General features: G+C 34.8%; 1 protein-coding gene across 2 annotated transcripts in view; it reads right to left on the bottom strand.

Annotated features, from left to right (window-relative positions):
* LOC149794077 (SMAD family member 4-like) overlaps window positions 1-19,566 on the bottom strand; it is a 66,892-nt gene extending 47,326 nt beyond the window's left edge. For both annotated transcript variants that reach the window (XM_089968024.1, XM_089968026.1), the window contains exons 1-2: window positions 19,474-19,566; window positions 12,022-12,392 (exon numbers count right to left, since the gene is read on the bottom strand). In XM_089968024.1, the coding sequence (XP_089824150.1) occupies window positions 12,022-12,258 (237 nt within the window). In that variant the 5' untranslated portion in view covers window positions 12,259-12,392; window positions 19,474-19,566. The remainder of the gene's footprint in view (window positions 1-12,021; window positions 12,393-19,473) is intronic.
* Between the last annotated feature and the right edge of the window lie 3,248 nt (window positions 19,567-22,814).

Below are 22,814 nucleotides of genomic sequence, written 5' to 3'. Positions count from 1 at the left end.
GAAACTAGGCAAGTCTGGAAGGTGTATAGCCAGTGTACAGGCCAAACAAAACTGGATACTTGTCCTTCATCTGAAACACAAGGCACCTGGGTATAACCACTCGTACACCCCCCTTAGTTGACCATACCGCCAAAAAACTGTCAGTAAGATGAAGGATAATCTTACGGCAGGACCAGCACATCAGGTGTATATGGTACATTCATGTCAGGGCAAAAACTGCCTCATCAATCACCATGAACTGCATATCCTGTGAAAGAATATTCAACGAACTTTTATAAAAGCATTAGAATAGCTTTGCATACCTGTTCACTTCTCACTCAAGAACCCATCATAGAGAACAGTATTTGAATGTTCCTCATGTTACTACATTATCATTAATTCACTACAAAATACTTGGTCTTCTAATTATTAAATATGTACAATTTTTTAAATACTGAAATTATTTGGATGCGTCAGAGAAAGGCAGAGAACACTTATTGGACAGAATGGAAAATTAGGCAAATATATGTTACTGTTCTAATGAACAAAAACCCTTGCATACAATTATATCTGAACATCAGGTGTAACAAATATTTGGATGCGACATCTGGAAAATTCCTAACCATTCAGTTATTTCAAAAAAAACATAAGATTATGCTCACATTAGGCAAGATGATAATTTATGAAGTAAGAATGAGTGGAAAACGTTTCTTATCATATTAGACTTGCAAGAAAAGGTATAAACCTACTAACTTCCTACTCCAACAGTTTCAATGCAAATAAATAAATAAGAAAAGGGCTAGTAGTCAAGGTATTAACTTAAAGGTTAACATCTTTTTATATAGTAAGAATTGAAGAAATAGCATCTAAGTATACACACAAAACATAAATATGCATTACCTTTATTCCTTTGTACACAATTTAATTACAGTTCCAATAAAGTAACTAACAAGTATCACATAAGAAGAACTTACCGTATCCAACAGTGAGTGATGCTGGCTTCCTGAATTTACAGTTCAGATGTCATCAAATTATGTTCCAGCTTTCTGATGAAAGCAGCCATCCACTAGAAGTCACTGAACAAGATCGTATTCATTCTTATGCATTCAAAAAATGGCAGTGTTTCTCAAATCGACGGCAAAAATACATTGCTCAAAATGTGGTGAAACATATCTACTTTTATTTTAAAGGTATCAAAATGATGTCTGGGACAAATATATTTTAGGATTTGGTATTATTCAGACAGAATAGCTTGTAGAATTATTTTTTTTACACACAACGGAATTATTGGGGCTTTAAATGCTACGTCTAAAGTTGTCAGAACATATGTATTCCCCATACGATAAGTAAACACACAGCATGGCACTATTAATCAATATAAACCATGTGATCAGAACAAGTTCCTGCTCTAATGCTTACATTTAAATGGAGATAATAAGCAACATATAATCAAGTTTTCCCTTAGTCAACTTCTTAATTTTCATCCCACAAAATTTTTAAAATGAAATTCTATTTTTCATAGCTAGAACATAATTTTTTAAAAATCTTGAATATGTAAAAACGTCCCAACAGGAAATTAACATATTTAATAGGTTCTAACCTAAGAGAACATACAAAAAATGTCACCCAGAACAAATTTAAATACCATTATACACTAAACAAATCTCAGTTCGCATTTTTTAAAGAATCATTAATCTCTTGAGGATGATCCATTTATTTATCTGATGTTGATCAGTTTGAGCTGCATAATTTTTATTGGGATCCGATGACACCTTAGGTCTCCAGCCATTGTGTCACAATGCTGAAAGCTTCAAGTTCTTCCTGCACAGGAACGGGGTTCAATTACGGTACAGTCTTCTACAGCAAGCTATTATACTGAAACATAATCTAAAGAACCTGTTTTAATCTAAAGAACCTGTTTTAATATTAGTTGACTTCTTTAAGATGGTAGCTGAAATTAATATCTCTTTATATACAGCCTTAAATGGTATAATAGCATTGACTGAAACAATCCCAAGCCAGAACACATACAAAGTATTAAAGATTCAATTACTGAAATTAAAGAAACTACTTTTATTAAGTCCACACAATATATTGCTCTTCCCCAAAAAAGCTGATAAAACTGTAATGGAGGTTTGAGGGTCCTCCCCAAACTGGGTCTTGAGGGGCAGTGCCTCTGATCCAGGGGTCCAAAGGCACCCAGCCAAAACCGCATTTTACACTCATAAAAACTGCTCCTGGTGCAACTTATGATCATAAAAATAAAACCAAAATAATCATCTAAAAAACTAATAAACTTAACAAAAATGCCCAACTTGACTTCAATAATTTCACAATATTTATAGTCAGATGAATTTGTTCTCCAATACTATTGATGCTGAAGTTATTTCTTGTATATGTCAGTGTTCACATTGTAATTAAGTCACAATAATTTGTCAATTTTTGCAGCAAACATATGCTTCTCTTTTCATAACAAATCTGTAAAATAAAAATCCAAGTACATCAACTAAATACAAATAATTCCATACATTCACTTGTCTTTTTCTCCAATGGACACAACCTGTTGATATGCCAGTCGAGCTCTTTTTGCGACTTTGGCAAAGATTTCTTTAGCCTTTCTTTTTGTCACCACTGAGGTTTTTGGCTCCAAGTGCAATTGTTTCTTTTCCTTCTCAATGACAGCCTTTTTCCTTTCAAGCTGGTGCTTGTATTGGTGACATGTAGTGTGCATATTCTGAGAGAGGGCTACATCTGTTCTCTCATGCAAGAATCCTTTCTTCTTATAGTAATTAATTGCACTTTTTCCAGATGCCTTCTGAGCTTCAAATTTTCCATATGCAGCTTCTTTCGTAGGTGCTGCTCCAAACTCTTCCAACAGCCATTACCGTAGTCCTTTAATGTTCAGTTTTCTTATAAACTGACCAACCAAATTTCCGTCACTATTCGCTCAAGCCATTCCCATGTATTTTTTTTAAAATCATTTTGTCATGGTCTCTCGCAACAACTCGGGACACCATGTTTTGCAAGCATGCTTCTTCTTTCCGTTGCCATCAATTTTTGATTACACGAAGATCACTGGATGAATTTAAACCCCTGACCAATCAGAATACTCTTTACGAGAGTTGTGTGCTAACTAACATATGGAACAAATAATGTACAATGGTCGTTGTGGAATGAGAGCAAACAGACCGTTTTTCAAAAGCAGGATCGGAGATGATATAAAAAAAAAACAACCGTATCAAGAAAAATCAGATTTAAGTCAGGAGAAAAGCCGGATTCTGCTTTAAAATGGAAAAAAATCATGTCTGTAAGTCTTTGGAAATGCAATTAAGATATGAAAATCAATGAAAATTATATCAGTAAATAATGAAGTAAACATTTAAAAAACTGATGAATGTAAATGGTAATAAATCTGAATTTGATACATGTAAACTGTTAATCTACAGCTGTATTTCATTTAAATCCATATAAGATAATAACTTTTTTCAGATTTAAATATGTAATGATTGATCTATTACAAACATTTTGAAACAAATTCTGTCAGATTATAATAATTCAGAGAGTTTGTATGCAGTACTATTATCATAAAGATCAGTAATCGATTCTCAATTCATTACATTTGTGAATACTATTTCTGGTCAAAGTGGATTAAAAAATGATACAAAATAGTTAACATTGAACAAATAGCAAATAACATAACTATGGACTACTAATGATACCTTTATCACCAGATAATAGCTACTTATTCAATGAATTTATATGATCTAAATAAGATTACACTGTCACAAACATAAGCAAACAACTTTCTATTTTTATTTTCTTCTTGGAGTAAAATGATTGGTTTTTATCAAGGTCATACTGGGAATATGTGACTTTAGATCCTAAACATCCATATTTCGCAATTCTGGGTTTTCTGAAATTGTGCAGTAGTTAGATTTATTAGTAATGTTTAGAGAGATATTTCTCAGTTTGGGCTTTTACCTTTACAGTGGTAAGTATTTGTTTGTGACCAGTCTGGAGTTATATTTTAATTTTTATTCAAATCATTTGGATTCTAAAAGATTCCTTCTCTTTACTGGAAATATGAGTGCTCATACAGAATTCTTGGACAAAGACATTTCTTTAAATTTTATTTGGAAAATCAAACACCAGAATATCATTGTTGTTGAATCAACAAAGAACTGCAGACACAACAGCACAATACTGACTACAGTAAACGTCATTGCCTTCCATTTCGGATTTTCGTCAGGACTGAAACTCAAATTCCATTTGAACATTACTTCTAAAATTTAATTTGTGGATTATTCTTGGATTTGATTCTTAAAACCGTGAGTTCTTATTTTTTTCACTTTTTACAGTGTTTTTCTGGGGAATTAAATTTTCTTTAAGGATCAAGTAGACACCGTAAGATATCTGATAAAAACCTCATGTCAAAATAACTTTCCATTTAAGAGCACATATCGGATATCTGTTCATCACTTTAACTAAGGGTCAAGAAAAGATAATATATGAAGTGTTTTAGTGAAATTCCCATGACTGAAGTGGTGACAACAAGACTTTCCAACTAATCAATTGGGCAGCTACATTAGATATCAGATCAGCACCATATTCAATTAGGACTAACTAGACTTAACGGTCTTCCAAAGAAAACACCATATCATTATGATTTTCCATTCAGAAGTAGTGGCAACACGATTTTCAACATGGCTGCCAATCTGGATGTCACATTGGGACCATTTTTATTTAGGCCCAACTAGACATCACAAGACTTAACGATAACATTTTCAAAATTATTATAGTGGCAGCAATACTAATCAGATCAGCACCATTTTTTTTTTTAAATTTTGGACCAACTACAAGTCATAAGAAGTCATTTAGTGAAAAGCACATTTTGATATGAATATCCATGTAACAGAAGTAACAATAACAAGACCATCAAATCAGCAGAATTTTTGTTCAGAACGAACTTGAGATCATAAGTCTTTTAGTGAAAACCCCATGTTGATATGACTATCCATTCAGGAGGTAGTAGCAAATAAGGCTGCAGTCTCACATACCCACACTGGCCAGGACTGAGACTCAAACCCATGCAGACAGAGGTGAGATGGCAGTAATCAGGAAAGGCTAGTGCTTTAGACCACTAAGCCACCGAGGGCCCTCAAGTAGTATGTCATACTTAATTAATATGATATTTACTGAGTGTAGGAGGTACAGGGTGATAAGAGAATGCATTCTGGAAGAAGTTGGCATAAAGAGCTATTTAAAAAAAGTTCATGAGGGAAAAACAAAATAATAGGAAAAATATATTTTTGAGAAACTTACAGCACACAGGAATTATATAATTATATCAACAAAGTAACACATAGATAATGAGGCACATGTGAAGCATGTTAACAACAAAGGACACAAAGTGATCATCAAAGCTGTCACTCTCCATTTGAACAGTAAAACCTGTTTTGAAATACCACTGCTATGAGACCACCTGTCTTGAAGACCAGATGCTCTAGGTAAATATTTATCAATTGCATAGTATTATGATGTATTATGAGAAACCATGATTTTGTGGCAGAAGGATGTCTTTCAAGACATATTCTACTGTATTATTTTTTCCTATACAAATGGAAAGGTATATTACAATCAACGTACTTCCTGAAATGTTCAAGCTTATCTTGACAATCCAACTGACAATAGAAATGGTAATGTATCTATTTATCCACTTCAATACAGAGAATTGATTATCTTGTTGGTTACATGCAGATTGGCACCATTTCTATTTATGATGTACTAGACATTTAGTCTTGTAGTGTGAACCCAATCTTGTGATGACCAAACATTCAGATGAAGTAGCAATAACAAGAATTTTAAGATGGCCTATGTGGTGGCCATATTGGACGTCAGAGCATCACCATTTTCATTAAAGCCAACTAGATCATAAGACGAATGTCTGTAAAGTTTCATGGCAATCTTGCAAGTAGTTTAGAAGTAGCGATAACAAACTTGTGCTAATGATGGACAGATGAAAGATCATCCCATAAGCTCTTCTGGCCTATGACCAGTAGAGCTAATAAAAAATGCAGTGTCATAGTGTTGATGAGTGGCTTTATTTCAACGTATTTAAAAGCAGTAATCACACTTTTTTAAAATGATAGTAAGCCAGCTTCTTTTCAACAAATTTAAAAGTTATCGCAGGTAAGTATTTTCTGAAATGGCGGTGAGCCAGCCAAAATTGGTAGATAGTCACACGTCAAAATGGAGTCGAGCCCCCAGTTTTTATAAAATTTGCTCAACTGGTTTAATGTGGCAGATTCAGCCATGATGGGGTGAATCTGCTTGTTATCAAAACATAAAAATGAGGATGGTGGTATGATGAGTCCCATTTTTTCCCCAAAAATAAATGGTAATGGTGAAATGTTGTATTAAAAATGATTGATAAGCAAGGTATTTTAAATTATTTTTGATAGCTGTTTTAAAGTGGTTAACTCAAAGACCATTTTGAAAAAAGTCACATGATAAACAAAACCATAGTCCTATCAGTATTCTCCCACATATATCAAAACTTTTAGGAGTTATCTGGTACCGGGTCACTAATTGACAATATCTTATACCCATACTTTTCTGCATTCAGAAAGGGTTTCGACTCTCAAGCTACACTAACTCAACTACTAGAATTCTTGCACCTAGCCAAAACTAACATGCTGCAGCTACTTTGACGGATTTATAGACCTTAACCCTTTACCTCATGCAAGCGTCTTTGGACACCTCTACTCCATTCGCATGGAAGCACCTTTTGACGCCTCTACTTCATGCGTTGAAGTGCCTTTTGATGCCTGGTGTAAACATCAGCCATTTTGAGCTGGTTTTCGTAGCGCCACCTCCGGGGAAAACCCCTCCTATTAGATACTACATTCATTTCTGTGAATGACAATTACGTCAGATCACGTGGTCCCTGTTTATGCACTGGTCAATATCTGCTATTTAAAGTAACTGGGTTGTAATCTCCACTCTCCAAAATGGCAGTTGCGCATTTCATTCAGTACTTACAAAGTTTTCACGATTAGAATCACAACTATGAAAGATTCAATAACTTAGGTAAAGGCTCTGATATTGATGTAGGCAGCAATTAGTTTTTATAAATTATCAAATTCAGATGACTCAATGATGTAGACACAGATGAAAAACATGTAAATTTCGAGTATAGGAAATGGCAGCTACAGTTGGTCACGCGGCCTCAGTGACATGACGGTGAACGAGTTTTCGCAAGATTTTAAAGCACATAAAAAAATTCTTCTGTGAAAAATAATTACACAGCTATAACAATCGGACTTTACTCTTAAAATTTTCCACATATAATAGATGAGTACCAAAAATGTAAAATGGTGACAATTGCTGTTAAACGTAACATACTCTACACTGCTTAACAGTTCAGAGGCTGGCGTATGCTGTCGACTAGGTAACAGGTGTTCTATTTATAGTGCGCTGCACTTTGTCACTATGCTCTATGAGGTAAAGGGTTAACAAACTCCTCCCAAAACCTGCATCACAGAGACTTCAGATTCAGCAGTGAACACCATGGCAGATTGCATCTCAAGCAGAAAACAATGTATCAAAATTATATAAAAAGGGGTACCCCAGGAATCAATTCTTCGTATCCATACTTTCTAATATCTTTATTAATGTTATCTTCTTTTTGTAAGTGTTTCTGATCTGTACAACTGTGCCGATGACAACATACATCCCTACAATCGCAACAACTATATTATGATGAAATCTACTTTGGAAATGAAGCGCACAAATTTGATTAGGTGGTTTTACCAGCAATGAAATGAAAGCAAACCCAATATATTCCAAACTATTGCACTTGAAAGAAAACTACCAAACATCTAGAAACTTAAATATATCTAATGAAAACTCAGAAAAACTACATGAGTCACTTTGGATTTCATGCTAAGCTTGAATAAGTAAATCACCGAAATTTGTCCAAAAACTTGTAAACAAATAAATGTGCTCAAACAACTTGGAAAAACAGCTTACAAGTGAAGACAGACTGACTGTGTACCACTCTTTCATCCTGGCAAACTTCAGCTAGTGTCTCTTAATTTTACATAAACAAGAGCCCTAAGATGCATTTTTAATGATTTCAAGCAACCTTACTTGCAACTCTTGGATTTGGCCAACGTAACTGTCCAATACACTTAAATGATCTGGTGGTTCTGACAAATCTTCTTGCTCCCGAAAGTAAAAACATCCAGGTATGGGTTATCTTTTAGGTAATCAGCAACAAAGCTATGGAATTCTCCTCCCTAATAATTTCAAACACCCACAGAATTTAACAATAATGATTTCGAATACCCTCAGAATTTAACATTTTTAAATCCCTCTTGAAGACCTGGCCTGGGAGCATTCTGTGAAAATGTTCAATATGCAAAGACAAGCAAATAAATTGATGGTGCCACCTAAACTGGCTGCATGTTTAGTGTTTAATTTTGTCTTGTATATATGCTTGTAGTTTCTGGTTGCTTAAATGTTGTGATGTGTTGCTTTGACTTGGTTTTGAATGGAGTTTCCTCCCTTATTATTAGTTGTATACTTCTGATGCATAAACTCTTATCATATATGAGTGCTTTCTTCTGGTTTTGCATAGCCTTGTCCTTGTATATTCATAATTGGTATGCATGTAAAATGACATGATAAAGATGTATTAGCCAGCCATTCTTTTAACCAGCATATTTCACCACTGCATGTAAATGTATATTCTATCATGTAAAATATAGAACACTGCACTTAAGTTTCAAACAGATATTATAAATTGGGTGGGGTGGGGGAGGAATATCTTGAATCTATATTGGCCAGCCATTATGCATATATAATTTTGTTGTTCTTATTGGGTCTAATGCCATTTTTCAGCACAAGATAGGCTGTTCATGGCCACCAGTATAAATGACGGAGGAAGAACCAGGGAAAACCCTGGAAAGAACCACCAACACAAAAATGAAGTTACTGGCAAGCTTTCTTGTGTACCCACACTGGCTGAGCCTGAGATTCGAAACCCACACAGACAGAGTTGAGATGGCAGTGATCTGTAACAGTAAGCACTTTAGACCACTCAGGACCCCTCATATATATTTTAACACAACATATAATTGTAGTGAGTAGAGTCATTTCATTTAAAATGATTTTCCTGCACTGATTATTAAAATCTGATTTAGAAATGGAGTTAGGGAAAGCGGTTTTAGCAAAGAAAGCAAATTTTATAACGGAAAAAGGACGCATCTATGTATGTATGGCTGCTGAAGTAAACTTATTACAATTTTACAGTTGTAAAATATCTCAAAAGAGCCAAGGTTTCCTAGTATGTAATGTAATTCCAACTCTAAAAAGTAAACTGCTGTCTATGCCAGAATTCTTTTCATCAAATTTGTCAAAAGCAACTATATTTAGCTGTGAAAAGACATCATTTGTAAAGGTTTGGTGGCCTTCCAGATGCTCTCTGTCAAATTTAGTTAAATTCTTATGAGCAGTTTCTTATAAGTCATTTAAGCTCTTTCTAGTTTTAGTAATGGCAGCCATATTTGATGTTGGATTAGCATCAACCATATAAATTTTAATTTTAAGCCATTCTTGTCATGATGCTTTCAGTGAAATCTGGTTACATTCTGTTAAGAAAACTCGTTTCAAGGTTTTAATATTTATAGTAATGGCAGCCGCATTGGATAATGGTCAAATTCTGTTGAGCTACTTTTCAGAAACGTTATTTGAAGGTTTTTCTTTTTTTCTAATGGCAGCTATATGTGATGGTGGATTGGTATCATTTGCAGAAACTAAAGATAGACTCAAACCATGATGCTAAATGTGAAATTTGATTTAACTATGTCAAGCACTTTTGGAGATGACGATTGTTGATGGACGATACATAATGGATGAAGAGTCATATCATAATCTCATTTAACCTTAAGGCCAAGTAAGCAAAAAGCAAAATCCTCCTAAATTTTTTTAACAAAGAATCAAACTTCTATCCACCTTTAAAAAAGCATTGCAATTAAAGAACTAAATGTAGGTGTTCTTTCTGCAAGCAGCAAACTAATATCAAAGTACAATGGCTGATAGAGCCTATTATATGATCTGTAGTAATAATAATAATAATAATAATAATGAGGACTTTGTATAGTGCCTAATCTTTAGAAGCTCTAAGCACTATACAACATTAAACACCTATAAGATAAAAAACATAATGATAGGATTACAAAAACAAAACACAATGAAATTAGAAAACATTAAAAAACATGATGAGAATATTTAAGGTAGAAAACATCATTAGGTCTTTAAGTTTGTTCTTGCAGTCGAAATAAATGAGTTTTGAGAGCCCTCTTGAATGTGATCACTGTGTCTTTGTGTCCAAATTCAGTGGGCAAATCATTCCACGTTGTTGGGCTGTGGTATGCTAAAGAACGCCATCCATATGACTTTGTTTTCATAGTGGGAATAATGAGTATATTATTGTCAGAAGAGGAGCGTAAGTATCCTGCTGGTGTGTATGCATGGGTAAGGTCAGATAGCTATGTTGGGCTAGAGTCTGACAGTGAAATGTAGCACGGAGAACAAATTTTGTGTTTGATTCTGGATCGAATGGATAGCCAGTGTAGGGTAGAGCAGCGGGGAGGTGTGCTCTGATCGTGGTACTCTAGATATGATCTGAGCAGCTGTGTTTTGAACTTTCTGAAGTTTCTGGAGCAGATATTGAGACGAACCAGACATAATTGAGTTACAATAGTCCAGTCTTGAAAGTACCAATGAACACACAAGCGTTTTAGTTGCATCAACTTAAAGATATTTGCGAATTGAGCTGATGCGTCTCAGCTCAAGAGATGCAGTCTTGCATATGATAATGACATGTTGGTGCAATGTGAGAGTACTGTCCAGAGTAACACCTAGGTTTCATACTGATTGTGTGAATTTAATGTTGTGTGTTGCTGATATAAGGATGCTGGATGCAGACATTATCTAATACCCAGAAATCCAAGAAAATTTGATGATCACAGGAAAACCACAATAGAACTGTGAATGATGTAAATTCAATTTATATTGTGTGCTTCACTTCTGTCCATGATTGAATGTAGAGTTTTGCCTACCTGACTTTTGACAATTGTGGTAAATGGGATGTTTACTAAAATACAAGTTCAAAAGCCTAACCATGCTGATGAGCTTGGAATGGTCTGGAAGCAAACTTGTTTACAATTGAATGGAATTTTCCATGAGAAATTACTCACATCTAGGGAATTCTCTAACAATCTATTTTACTGCATGTCAGGTGGGGATTTGGTAAACAATTATTCATTCCTATTTTAAGATCAGTCTTCAAAATCATTTATAGCCATGTTAAGATATAATCTGAGAGGAATTATTCATTGGAACAACAAAGTGCTTATGAACTTTTTGGACTAAATCACTACTATTGGATTAACGAGAACTCATTCAGAGACATTCTGGATTGTATCATGGCACATCAGGACATTCAATAATATTGGATTTTTTCGGAACACATTCTATTTTTGGACTTGTGATAGAATATTTAGGATTAATTGGGATTTAATTCACAATACTGCAAGTGTCTTTTAAATTTTCACTTTACATTCTAGGGAGAGAAAAAACATGAATTTTACTTAAATTATGAGTTTCATTTCTTTCTGTTACTTATGTTAAGCACTGAGTCATGACATTTAAAACATAATGAAAAACAAGCTCTTTAAAACCCCAGTATAGGTGTTTAACCTGCATTTGTGCTCCAATGCATAAACCCCCATATCTGAATTGCAAATTTTTTAACACAAAAGTTTATAATTAAATACTGTTGACAACACAACAGTCACTGCCACTGGTGGAAATGTGACACCTATGACACACCAATGCATGACAGGTAAGACAACAATCTGTCAAATTTTACAATCTACTATTGCAGGAAATGGGAAGATAATTATCTCAATGAACAGAGGAGAACAATAAAATATGTTCACTAATTCTGGTTATGTTTCATTTTAACACACTTGCCTGAAGTCGACCATCTAATGTTCTCTGAATTGTGACACACTTGGTGGGGTGTGATCCATTTGTTGTGATAGCAGTTATTAAACTGTCTAATTCATCTCTCTTTTCCTTCAGCTTCTTTACTAAACTTTCAATTGCTCTTTTGGCAAAGCTCTCACTTTCTCCACCTTGTCTATGGCACATCAAACTATGCACAATACTCAGGCAAGCATCTGCTGATGTGGGGGCCTGGCCTGACATGTCAACAGTGTCAACAGTGACCAGCAAAATTATACTTCACACATGAAGTACTTAAACAAATGGAGGAATGCATCCAAATGTGTTAGAAACTTTCAATACACCATATCCACAAAACTTGACTTTCCACTGTTCACCTGAAATAGAGAAGTTGAAATTAAAACCAAACTTTGTATCAAATAAGTATGGACCATAGCCAACAACTGTGTAAGAAACAAGCAATGAATCTATAATAATTATCAGTGAAAGATCTCATCCAATATTATATTTTCTGCCAGAAGATAAATACTCAATGCACATCTCTTGTATTATACAATGTCACTTGCTTTTTTATGAACATTTTCTAAGTTGTTACTTAGTCATCTTTCAACAGTTCTAGTTGAGTAATTTGCACATCCTGTCATGAATGTATCTTGGGATATTATCAGACGATAAACTGGTTCACCAATCTGTTACAGTGGTATTAAGAAGATAAAGATTCTATCTGAGAACATGGGGCATGACCATGCTTGCAAAAAGTAATATTCATGGGTGCATTTATAAAACAGTGTACTTGCCAGTAATCCCAACATTTTCCTGAAATCAACTAGTGAAGCAGAACTAGTAACTTATGGTCAAGGAGTGGATAAAAGGTAAGTACAAGATAGGTGGCACATGCAGAAAAGTACTACAATTTCTAATCCTGTGATACCACTCAACACCGGATATGGTTGGATGCTACTATATACACTGGCTAACTTCATTTTCAAGCATCTGTGTACAAAGAAACTGGATTTGTCTGCATTATTCAACCATATTTCTGAATTAGTGAAACTCCTAAGATTCCTACCTATTAACCATACATATTATAAATCACATTTCTGACAAGAGTTGTCTTCAACAATGTGTACAAGATGAACATTCTACATGGATCCAACGCTTTTCTAAATATAATTTTCCAGGTTTCTTCCAGGAGGAAATTCATTTTTTCAAGGTTAACATGACCATTACTGAATGGAATAAAAGAACATTTTGGATTAAAAAACATGCATTTTCCAAATCTGAAGATGTTTCTCCTTCAAGACTCTCCAAAACATATATGTTGGAAAAGCTGATCGTGTACAAAACCACAAAATGTATCACACAAAACAAATCTGACTATATTCCCATAAATTGGCATTTAAAGCCATTTCAATGAACAGAATACAAATTCTAACTTTACTTTGCTGACCTCATTATGTTGCTCCATGGAAACAACATAATGAGCATAAATTACTTTGTTTCCTTTCAAACCTTGAATTCTAAAGAATTCTAGAGCAATATATGTGCATGTTATACAAAGTAAACACTTCCTATCACAGTATGAAAAACCCCAATAAATGCAAAGTATTAGACTCTTATCTTGTAACAAAAAAAGTTTAGCCCTGAATTTGTGTGTGCCAATAAAATCTCAAACAAGATTTATCAAAAAACCTAAACTCCTTAAGATGATTTGGTTAAAAATTCCATCATTTAAAGACATTTACAAAAGGGTTGATTTACATTTTGACAAAAGATGTTCAAAATTATAAATTGTTGAATAAACAAGGACTTAATTTTCTGTAAAATCAACTTGTCCTCTTGTAGATCAATAAACCAGTCCCCAAACCTGTATTGATACATGGGCTCTTATCATTTCTTAATATATAATAAAAGGGACGACAATTTCCCATTTCTCCTATGTTCCATTTAAGATCTGTAACCAATGCTTCAAGCTACAAGCCACTGCACAATAATTTCGCACCAAAGATCAGTTCAGGGATTCTACATTTTTCTAATCCGGGTTTCCTCCAAATATTCCAACCAAATTTTCACAGTTGGACATTTAGGATAGAGTGTGGGTTCAAAGCAATTACATATAAAATATGTGGAATCTGCAGGCCTAGCAAATTTAAACTTGTTATATCGACTTGTACCTACATGAAATCAATAGGAAAATTATTTATTTTTTCAAAAATGGCAAGTATTATATCATTATGTCTTTAATCTGCTGACAGACTAGACGAAACTCAGTACAGACGAAGCCTGACCCAGTACTCGCCATTTGCATTAATAGTCACATTACTTCACAAATCTCAAACAACGATATCTGAAGTCCAATGGCCATGTGATATCAACAACAAAATCCTTTCAATGTCGTTGTACATAATTTCAATTATTTTAAATGAAAGTCTGATACCTTTTGTAAAAAAAAAAAAGAAGTCAAAAACAACAAGAAACTTGGCCAGATGATTCAACAAGCATAGTAGTCTGGCTCCCTGCTTCATATGGTCCCTGCATGAGAAAACACATGTCAATGTGGTAGTCATGTGATACAACAAAACTCCGGAAGTTGGTCTCGGAATAAATATAGAGAATTTTGTGCCCTTTCGATTTTGTAATTTTATTTCAACGACTTTCATTTAAAACTTTTTCTACAATATTTGAAAAAGAGGGTTGTGAGATTGCGTGTTCTTGTGTGACTAGCAATCAAAATCGCTAATACCAGTTCAAATTTCATCAACGCATTAGTTTTATTGTCATTCAGCAGATTAAAGACAAAGATTTTAATACTTGCAATTTCTGAGAAAAATAATAATTTTCATATCGATTTCATGCAGGTATAACTCGATTTAACGTCGTTTAAGTTTGTTAGCCATCTGCTAAGCGCTTATGCTTTAATGCCATCATGTTGGCCTCTTGTGATGTTAGACAGGTTTTCATACCTTCCATAAAAAAAATTCTGGATATTGAGCTGTGAAACAAAACGTCTACTAGATGAATACAATACACTGAGTGTTTGGATTGTCTCAACAAATATATTTATGGCAAGCACCCAAATGATCCATACTGCAACCTCCTAATATTCTGGTTAGAACTTAATAATTTTAACTCACAATATGTTCAGTTATGACTCAATTATGTAATCGTTTTGGGCATAAAGTTGTGGAGAAAAATTCACAGGTTTTTCCCAACTTTTGTCAATATCTTCAAAATTCAAGAACTTTTCACGGTGGGGAAAAAAGTTATCATTTCTCCCGACATTTTCCCATTAGCGTGTGAACCTTGATTCTAAGTGAAACTTATCTCTAAATGCCAGTTCAAGAATTCTCTGAAACTCGCTTGCCCACAATAGTATGTATCTGTGAAATCCAGCTCTTTATTTTATGAAGTATTCTTTTCACTTTGCTGCCTTATTATCTTTGATCACAGTTATGAAAGAATCGGTTAATTTAAGGTAGTTTCTGTTACATACACAATAACGTTTAGTACAGTGTTCGATTGATCAAATGAAGTGAGTTCACCCGACATACAACCGAGGCCGATAGATTTTAAGTTAGTAGGATTTCTGTGCCTTTTAACTTTTCTTTTATTCCACCTCCTTTTTTTTATTCAAAAGACATAATTAACATGATAATATAAAGGAGGCCAGCTTTTAATTCAGTGCAACAATACAACAAATACTTCCACAAGTCAGTTATCATAACACGGTCAGCAATTAATTAGGTTCTCTGAGAAACGATCGCGGACATAGCTGTTATGGTAGATTGATGCATTTTACGTTTAATTACAAGAGGACACATTACACTTATGACGATTACACTTAAAAGGAACTAAAAGATGGAACTAGAACCCAAATTTCAACTGATAACAAAATTATTTAATTTGTATTTATTTATTAAAGCACTGCCTCCACTTGGCATGATATTTTCATTGATCGAAATTTCCTTACATATTGTTAATTGTGGTGCACTAGGAATGTAGTTTGGAAAGAAAATGTAAAAAATTGTATGAGTTATTTTTAAATTTGATATTTCATAGTATTTTGGAGAGTCGAGATTATGACCCAGTAACTTTAAATAGCAGATATCGACCAGTGAGTGCATAAACAGTGACCACGTGATCTGACGTGATTGTCATTCGCAGAAATGAATGAAGTATCTAATAGGAAGGTTTTCCCCGGAGGTGGCGCTATGAAAACCAGCTCAAAATGGCTGATGTTTACAGCAGGCGTCAAAAGGTGCTTCCATGCGAATGGAGTAGAGGCGTCCAAAGACACTTCCATGAGGTAAAGGGTTAAGCAAACTAAACCGATGTTGTAAAAATTTAGTAAAGTTCAACATTTCATAAAAAGCTATTATGTGGAAGAGAAACAACAATATGATGTAATGTGTTTACAACGTCTTGTTTATGGGGGAAAAGGATCTGGAAACAGACTATAAGCCGGGGAATTTCTTGAGAATCCCATTCTAGCCACAACGTTGGGTAACAGATGATTTTGTATGTGTGGGACAACTTCTTGCAAAATTGGAAACTTGGATTAAGATGCAATTTATTTTTACGGTATACATTTCCATCTTGTATATAACGTTGTTGTTGTAGGGTTTAATGCCATTTTTCAGCACACGATAGGCTATACATGGCGGCCAGTATTAATGGTGGAGGAAGAACCCGGGAAAACCACAGAAAAAACCACTGACCCACGAGAAGCTACTGGCAAGCTTTCTCACATACCCACATTGGCTGAATCCGAGACTCGAACCCACACAGACAGAGGTGAGATGGCAGTGATCCGTAACGGACTGCGCTTCAGACCACTCGGCCACTCGGGGCCCCTTTATATAACATATTTATCTGTATGATTCTAAAAGACATAGTAAATAGGATCTTCTCTGTTAAAGGTCCACGAAGGTCATGGAATGGGTCTCTTTCTTGACATTTAGAAATCACATTTTCATATGCATTTTGAGTCAAAATGTGGGATATTTTTGTACACTCTAAGAATGCCACTTTTCTCAATTAAAGTACAATCGTTCTTTCTCGATACAAAATGGAGTTTTGACCAAAAATAATGTGATCCAATATTTATAAAAATGACGTATCATTGCATAAAATTACCCGACATGGTGGTACATGAACTATTGTTTATATAATCTGATAATTCAACCCTACAAATCTGTGTTGATACTAATGGACGATGTTGTACTGATGTCACCTGTTCATAAAAATATGCAATTTTGCTGCATGCAAATCATTCCAGTACAAACCCGCATACACTTTAGACACATACCAGTAATTGGTAACAGCTATATCAAGCGCGAAATTCAAAATGGTCACAGGACAGATGGTTGTACTGTTCCTGGTGGATTTACAAGTCACCAAACATACCATTTGCTCAGGAAATATAACCTACATATCTCCTAGTCCTACATGTAAGACCTTGACGCTGATATTTATGTTGTGGGCGTCAAGGTCTTACATCCTAACTAACGGCACTGTGTAGCGTGTTTTCATGTAGATTAACATCATTACGAAAGTCAAATTTTCAGGAATATTTCACACAAATAACAATTAAAATAACAACGCTTTTCTACAATAAATTCAAATTCTCACAAAATAAATGGACCTGTTTTCAAGTTTCATTGGCTTACATTTCATTAGGCCTGAACGCAATGAAAGCCGAGAATGCCAAAATCGAGTCAAGTTGAAATATTATTCTTTAATGAAACAAATACAAATATAGTATGCCTACTGGAACTGTAAGCAATGGTTTGTTTTGTTCAAGAAATAAATCTCCAACATATACCTACTTTAACTTACTTCGGCATACCTCGACTACCATCACATTGCAACAAATTAAAGTACATGTCAACGGAACGTGCACATCTGTCCATTTGATAGTATCATATTTTCATTCTGCCAGGATAAAGACAGCACGGTAAGTATATTAATTACACATAAATTAGTGGAAGAGTGTTAATATAGGCTGCCTAGTGTGCTAGATGTTCCTGAAACTTCGATTACTCATTCTCATGTCAATGACATCGGAACACGCTATACAAATCCGTTATTTGGATAGTAAGACATAGAACTGAAACAAAAACATGTGCTATGTCTTACACTGTAGGACTACATGTCACCAAAAGAACCCTTCAGCCTAGTCCTACATGTAAGATATAGCACATTTTGATTTTGTTGAGGTACTATGTCTTACTATCCAAATAACAGCCTTGTATAGTGTGTTCCGATGTTGTTGACATCGGAATGAGTAATCAAAGTTTCAGAAACATCTCACACATTTGGCAGCCTGTATCGACATTTTTCCACTAATTTATATGTAATTAATATACTTACTGTACTGTCTTTATCCTGGTGGAATGAAAATATGACACTAGCAAATGGGTGCATTTTCACATTCCATTGACATACATGTGAATTTGTTGCAATGCGACGGTAGTCGAGGTATGCTGAAGTAAGTTCAAGTAGGTTGATGTTTGGGATATGTTTCTTTAACGAAACGAACCGTTGCTTACAGTTCCAATAGGCATAATATATTTTTTATTTGTTTCGTTAAAAAATAATGTTTCAACTTTATCTGATTTCGGCATTCTCGGCTTTCATCGCTTTCCAGCCAACTGAAAAGTAGGCCAAAGAAACTTGAAAACGGGTCCATTTCTTTTGTAAGAATTTGAAATTTATTAGAGAAAAGGCATCATAGTAAGTAAAGTCCGACTAAAACATTAAAACTTTACTTTGTAGAAAAGCGTCATTATTTTAGTTGTCAGTTGTGTGAAATATTCCTGAAAAATTTACTTCCGTAACGATGTTAGTTGACATCAAAACTCACTACACAGCGCCATTAGTTAGGCTGTAAGACCCCGACGCCAACATCATAAATATCAGCGTCGGGTCTTACAGGTAGGACTACCTTCAGCCGAGGGTAGCTGCACAGCCACGAGAAATACCGTTAAGTGTATAAAATAGACATCGATGTGTGCAACCATTTTTGTATGCAGATAATTGCAGCTTTTAATGAATAGGCGATATCAGACCCGAAAATGAATATCATCACGGGTGAAGGGCTGATTTATCGGCCTATTGTTTATAGTGTTCAATGTTCGGTTTCCACGCACGAGTTATCTCCCTCGTCCTAGCATACATCAAAGGAAGATGAATCATTGTTTCCTGCAGTATATTACCAGAAGTACCAACCACCATGCACCTTAATGGTTCAATAAAACATATATGTTCCAAAATATCATATTCTTTTATAAGCCTGCATATTAGTTCCTGGAAAAAAACAGTACACAGACACGGTGGTGCCGACGACAGGCCCATTTTAGTCCATCTACCAACTAAACTGGGTCTGTAATTATTCAAGCCTAGTATGAAAATAATTGTTTGAAGATCATGGAATTAAATAATAATTACATATCCTACCAGCGAAATGGCCTTATAAACAGTGAAAACCCTCCAAATTAGCACAGCTTATTTGATTCCTCTTGCGCGGGCGAAATCATAATATTGTGTTACGCATGCGTATGTTAATATTGAAAGACTCTAACTTCCTGTGCTTTGTCAGACGATGCACACGAGGAGACGAATATGGGGCAACCGGATTATCCTTTGCCTTTTCCGTCAAAGTATGAATCAACGGAAATAGCCGAGTGTTGTTGCGATCGGAGTGTGATGATTAACATAGACAGCGACAAAGATTGGAACTTGAAAATAGCAAAATTTCACGTTTTAGAGAGTAAAACAATCTTATTCAAATCAGATCTCCACTGTCTAACGTGAAGATCTGACAGCGACCGTCCACTGTCTAACACGAAGATCTGACAGCGACCGCTTTGAGGTCATGTTCTGGTGACCTATGAAATATCCAGTGGAAATTAAGCTTTTAGGAATATGAAAGTGAATCAAATAACGATAATAATAATATCACTCGGCACACACTGGCGCTCTTCAACCACACTCTTCAGTCTCCCAAGCGCAAAAACTTTATCTGATTGGCTGATAAAATTAGTGATTCTTTTAATAACATAGGTCACCAGAAAATGACCCCTAAGCGGTCGTTATCATATCTTCACGTAGGACAGCGGAGATCTGATTTTAATCAGATTTGGGAGCAAAACAAACTTAAACGTTTATTCTCTTCTGCAAATTGGCTAGATTGTGGGTTCTGAAAATATGAAAGACATGCATCTAGATCAGTTGACAGTTCGCTCGTGATTACAAACAATTGCTTATTACGTAGTCTTTAGCTCCAAAGGTTAAAGATCAATCGGAGTAAAACGGTCGCCTAAATAACGCAGGCTTTGGGTATGTTTTATGAACGTTCATGTCCAATGTAAACTGAAAGCCTAATTATAGCGTTATCTTTAGGTTTTTTTTCTTCAGGTGTTGTAGTTATTATGTTTTTAATGACGAATAAAAAAAAACATATTAAGCACAACGTAATTTTTTTTTATATACCTGGATTTGACCTTTCTCCTTTACAAAGTAACATCATTTGTATCTACCTTTAGGATAAAGGTCGATTGTTCTGACATAAATTATAAATTAAAAGGACAATGAAATATAGAGCATTGGCATTCAGCTACATGTATGAAAGATTGTATGAACAAGGAAACGGACCACATCAATGAAAAATTAAGAAAATAAGGTTCGTTTACTAAAACAGTTAATCATTTGGATAATGTTTTTGCTCGGTATTCAACTACTCATCCCAATGCTGTTTAAAAGGAACAAAGGCAACCTGAACGTAATAATTTTACCAACTATTTTATAAGCAGATAACTTTTGAGTATGTGTTTATTACCTTTGTTATGGGTGCTGATATTTTCGTGTGTTATAAATATCGTTAAAATTTGAATTAATAAATATAGTAACATATCGAAAATATGTAATTCACTACCAACAAGAGGAAACAACACATGGAAAAAGACATCTTAATTCAACATATTAATGTAACACACATACTCAAGGAATAATTTAACCTAAACAAATGATTCAAGTGGTAATATATAATCTGGTAAATAAAAGCATAATTGTTGCTGGTGTTTTTAAGGGGATGTGGAGGGGGAGGTGGTCTTGATATCAATCAATGCAAAGCTTACAGATATGTTAATACTGCAGTTAGCAACACTCTGCGAAGAATGCTTATTGAAGACAATATCTTATTGTAGTGATATTTTTGTAACTTTAATTACTGCAATGTTTTCATAACGTTCAAAGATTTAATGTTACCAGAGTCTCCGAGAACCTACACAGGAAAAAAGATATCAGTAACAAAATATTGAGAAAAGCCTGTGTTATCCCCCTACCCGGAAAGAAACTTACCGAATGAGCGCGAAATAACCGGAATATTTTATATAGTAAGTTTTCCTTTACAGTTAGATGGTTACAATGCTTCCAAACTAATTTTGTACTTTTTAACCCACCCCTGGAAATTGATGGATCATCCACTGGCCATTGCAATAATACAATAAGACAGAAGCCGTTCAGTTTACCACACACGGAGAGAAATGTAATGTACCAAATGATTTCCAGATACTGACGGCAATTATATGCTTTATTTCCTGCTTATGAGTTATTCATGTAGCAGCTAATATTGACAAATAACATGCATTAATCTTATTTACCAAAGCACGAGGCTTGAACTACGTAGAGAATGAGAAAATGATACAGAAAAGAACGTCCGATTCAAGAATATAAGCTTTAATGAAGAAGGATTACATAGCATGGTCTTTTTCAGTGGTATAAAAGAAACAAACACGTTACAGAAGGAATATAATCTTACTTGCCGAAAAAAGGAACTTAATAATTTAAGTGACCATAATGCTTATACCGATTGTGTGGTTTAAGTTGACAGTACTAATGGTAATAGATTGCATGGAACGCGTCATTAATTGGCTTATCAAGAACAAGGCATTCAGTTACTGATAAATCGAAAAGTGTGTGTGTGTGTGTGTGTTATATTATACCTCATGCGATTCTTTTTCTTCCTTATTCAATTTCGATTTCTTAGATATGGGGTAGTTTACGGTAAACAATATCTAGATGGATGCTAATTGAAAACAAAATTGAATGATTAGCATGATTGCAAAAAAGAATATGTTCAGTAGTATAGTGTGTTGATTGTAAAAACAATTGGAGATGTGGGTAGGGTATTGCTCTTTAAACACAGTTGGTGGAGAGTATGGTTGTAGTGGTAGAAACAGTTTGTAAATATAATAATTTTGTGGGTCTTTCTACTGCTAGTGTTGAACCTATCTTTGGTATTCTTGAGTGAAAACAGGAACAGCTGTGTCAGCAATATTGGACGTAACTATCATACTATTTGCACTTACTTAGGACCAACTCAACATCGGTAGATGGCTTTTGGCGAAAATCTACATACCAATACTGTCATCCATTCAGGACGAGTAGCAATAAAAATATTTTCAAGATTGCATCCATATTTGATAAAAGACTGGATTGCCGCCAATTGCGTTTGAGACAATTCAGATAATCATACGACTAGTCGGGCACCTCCTTGGACAATGGGAAGAGAAAGACATTGCAGCAGAGGGCACAACTCCTTATCAGTATTATTTCGAACAGGACTGTGTGTTTGGATGTTAGACTGACCCCATTTGAAAAACCTCAGATGTTGACCAATCAGGGTTAGCACTTCTTGGTTTAGATGGGTCACTAGTCTCAGCCAGGAATAACTTTTGGTCCCACAAGTCTTGCGACGCTACAAAGAGGATTAGAACCACAAAGATTATCTCCACATC

This window comes from Sinohyriopsis cumingii, chromosome 8, assembly GCF_028554795.1.
Source record: "Sinohyriopsis cumingii isolate HCF-2022 chromosome 8, ASM2855479v2, whole genome shotgun sequence".
Lineage (NCBI taxonomy): Eukaryota > Metazoa > Mollusca > Bivalvia > Unionida > Unionidae > Sinohyriopsis > Sinohyriopsis cumingii.
This window is presented reverse-complemented; position numbering and strand designations above follow the sequence as displayed.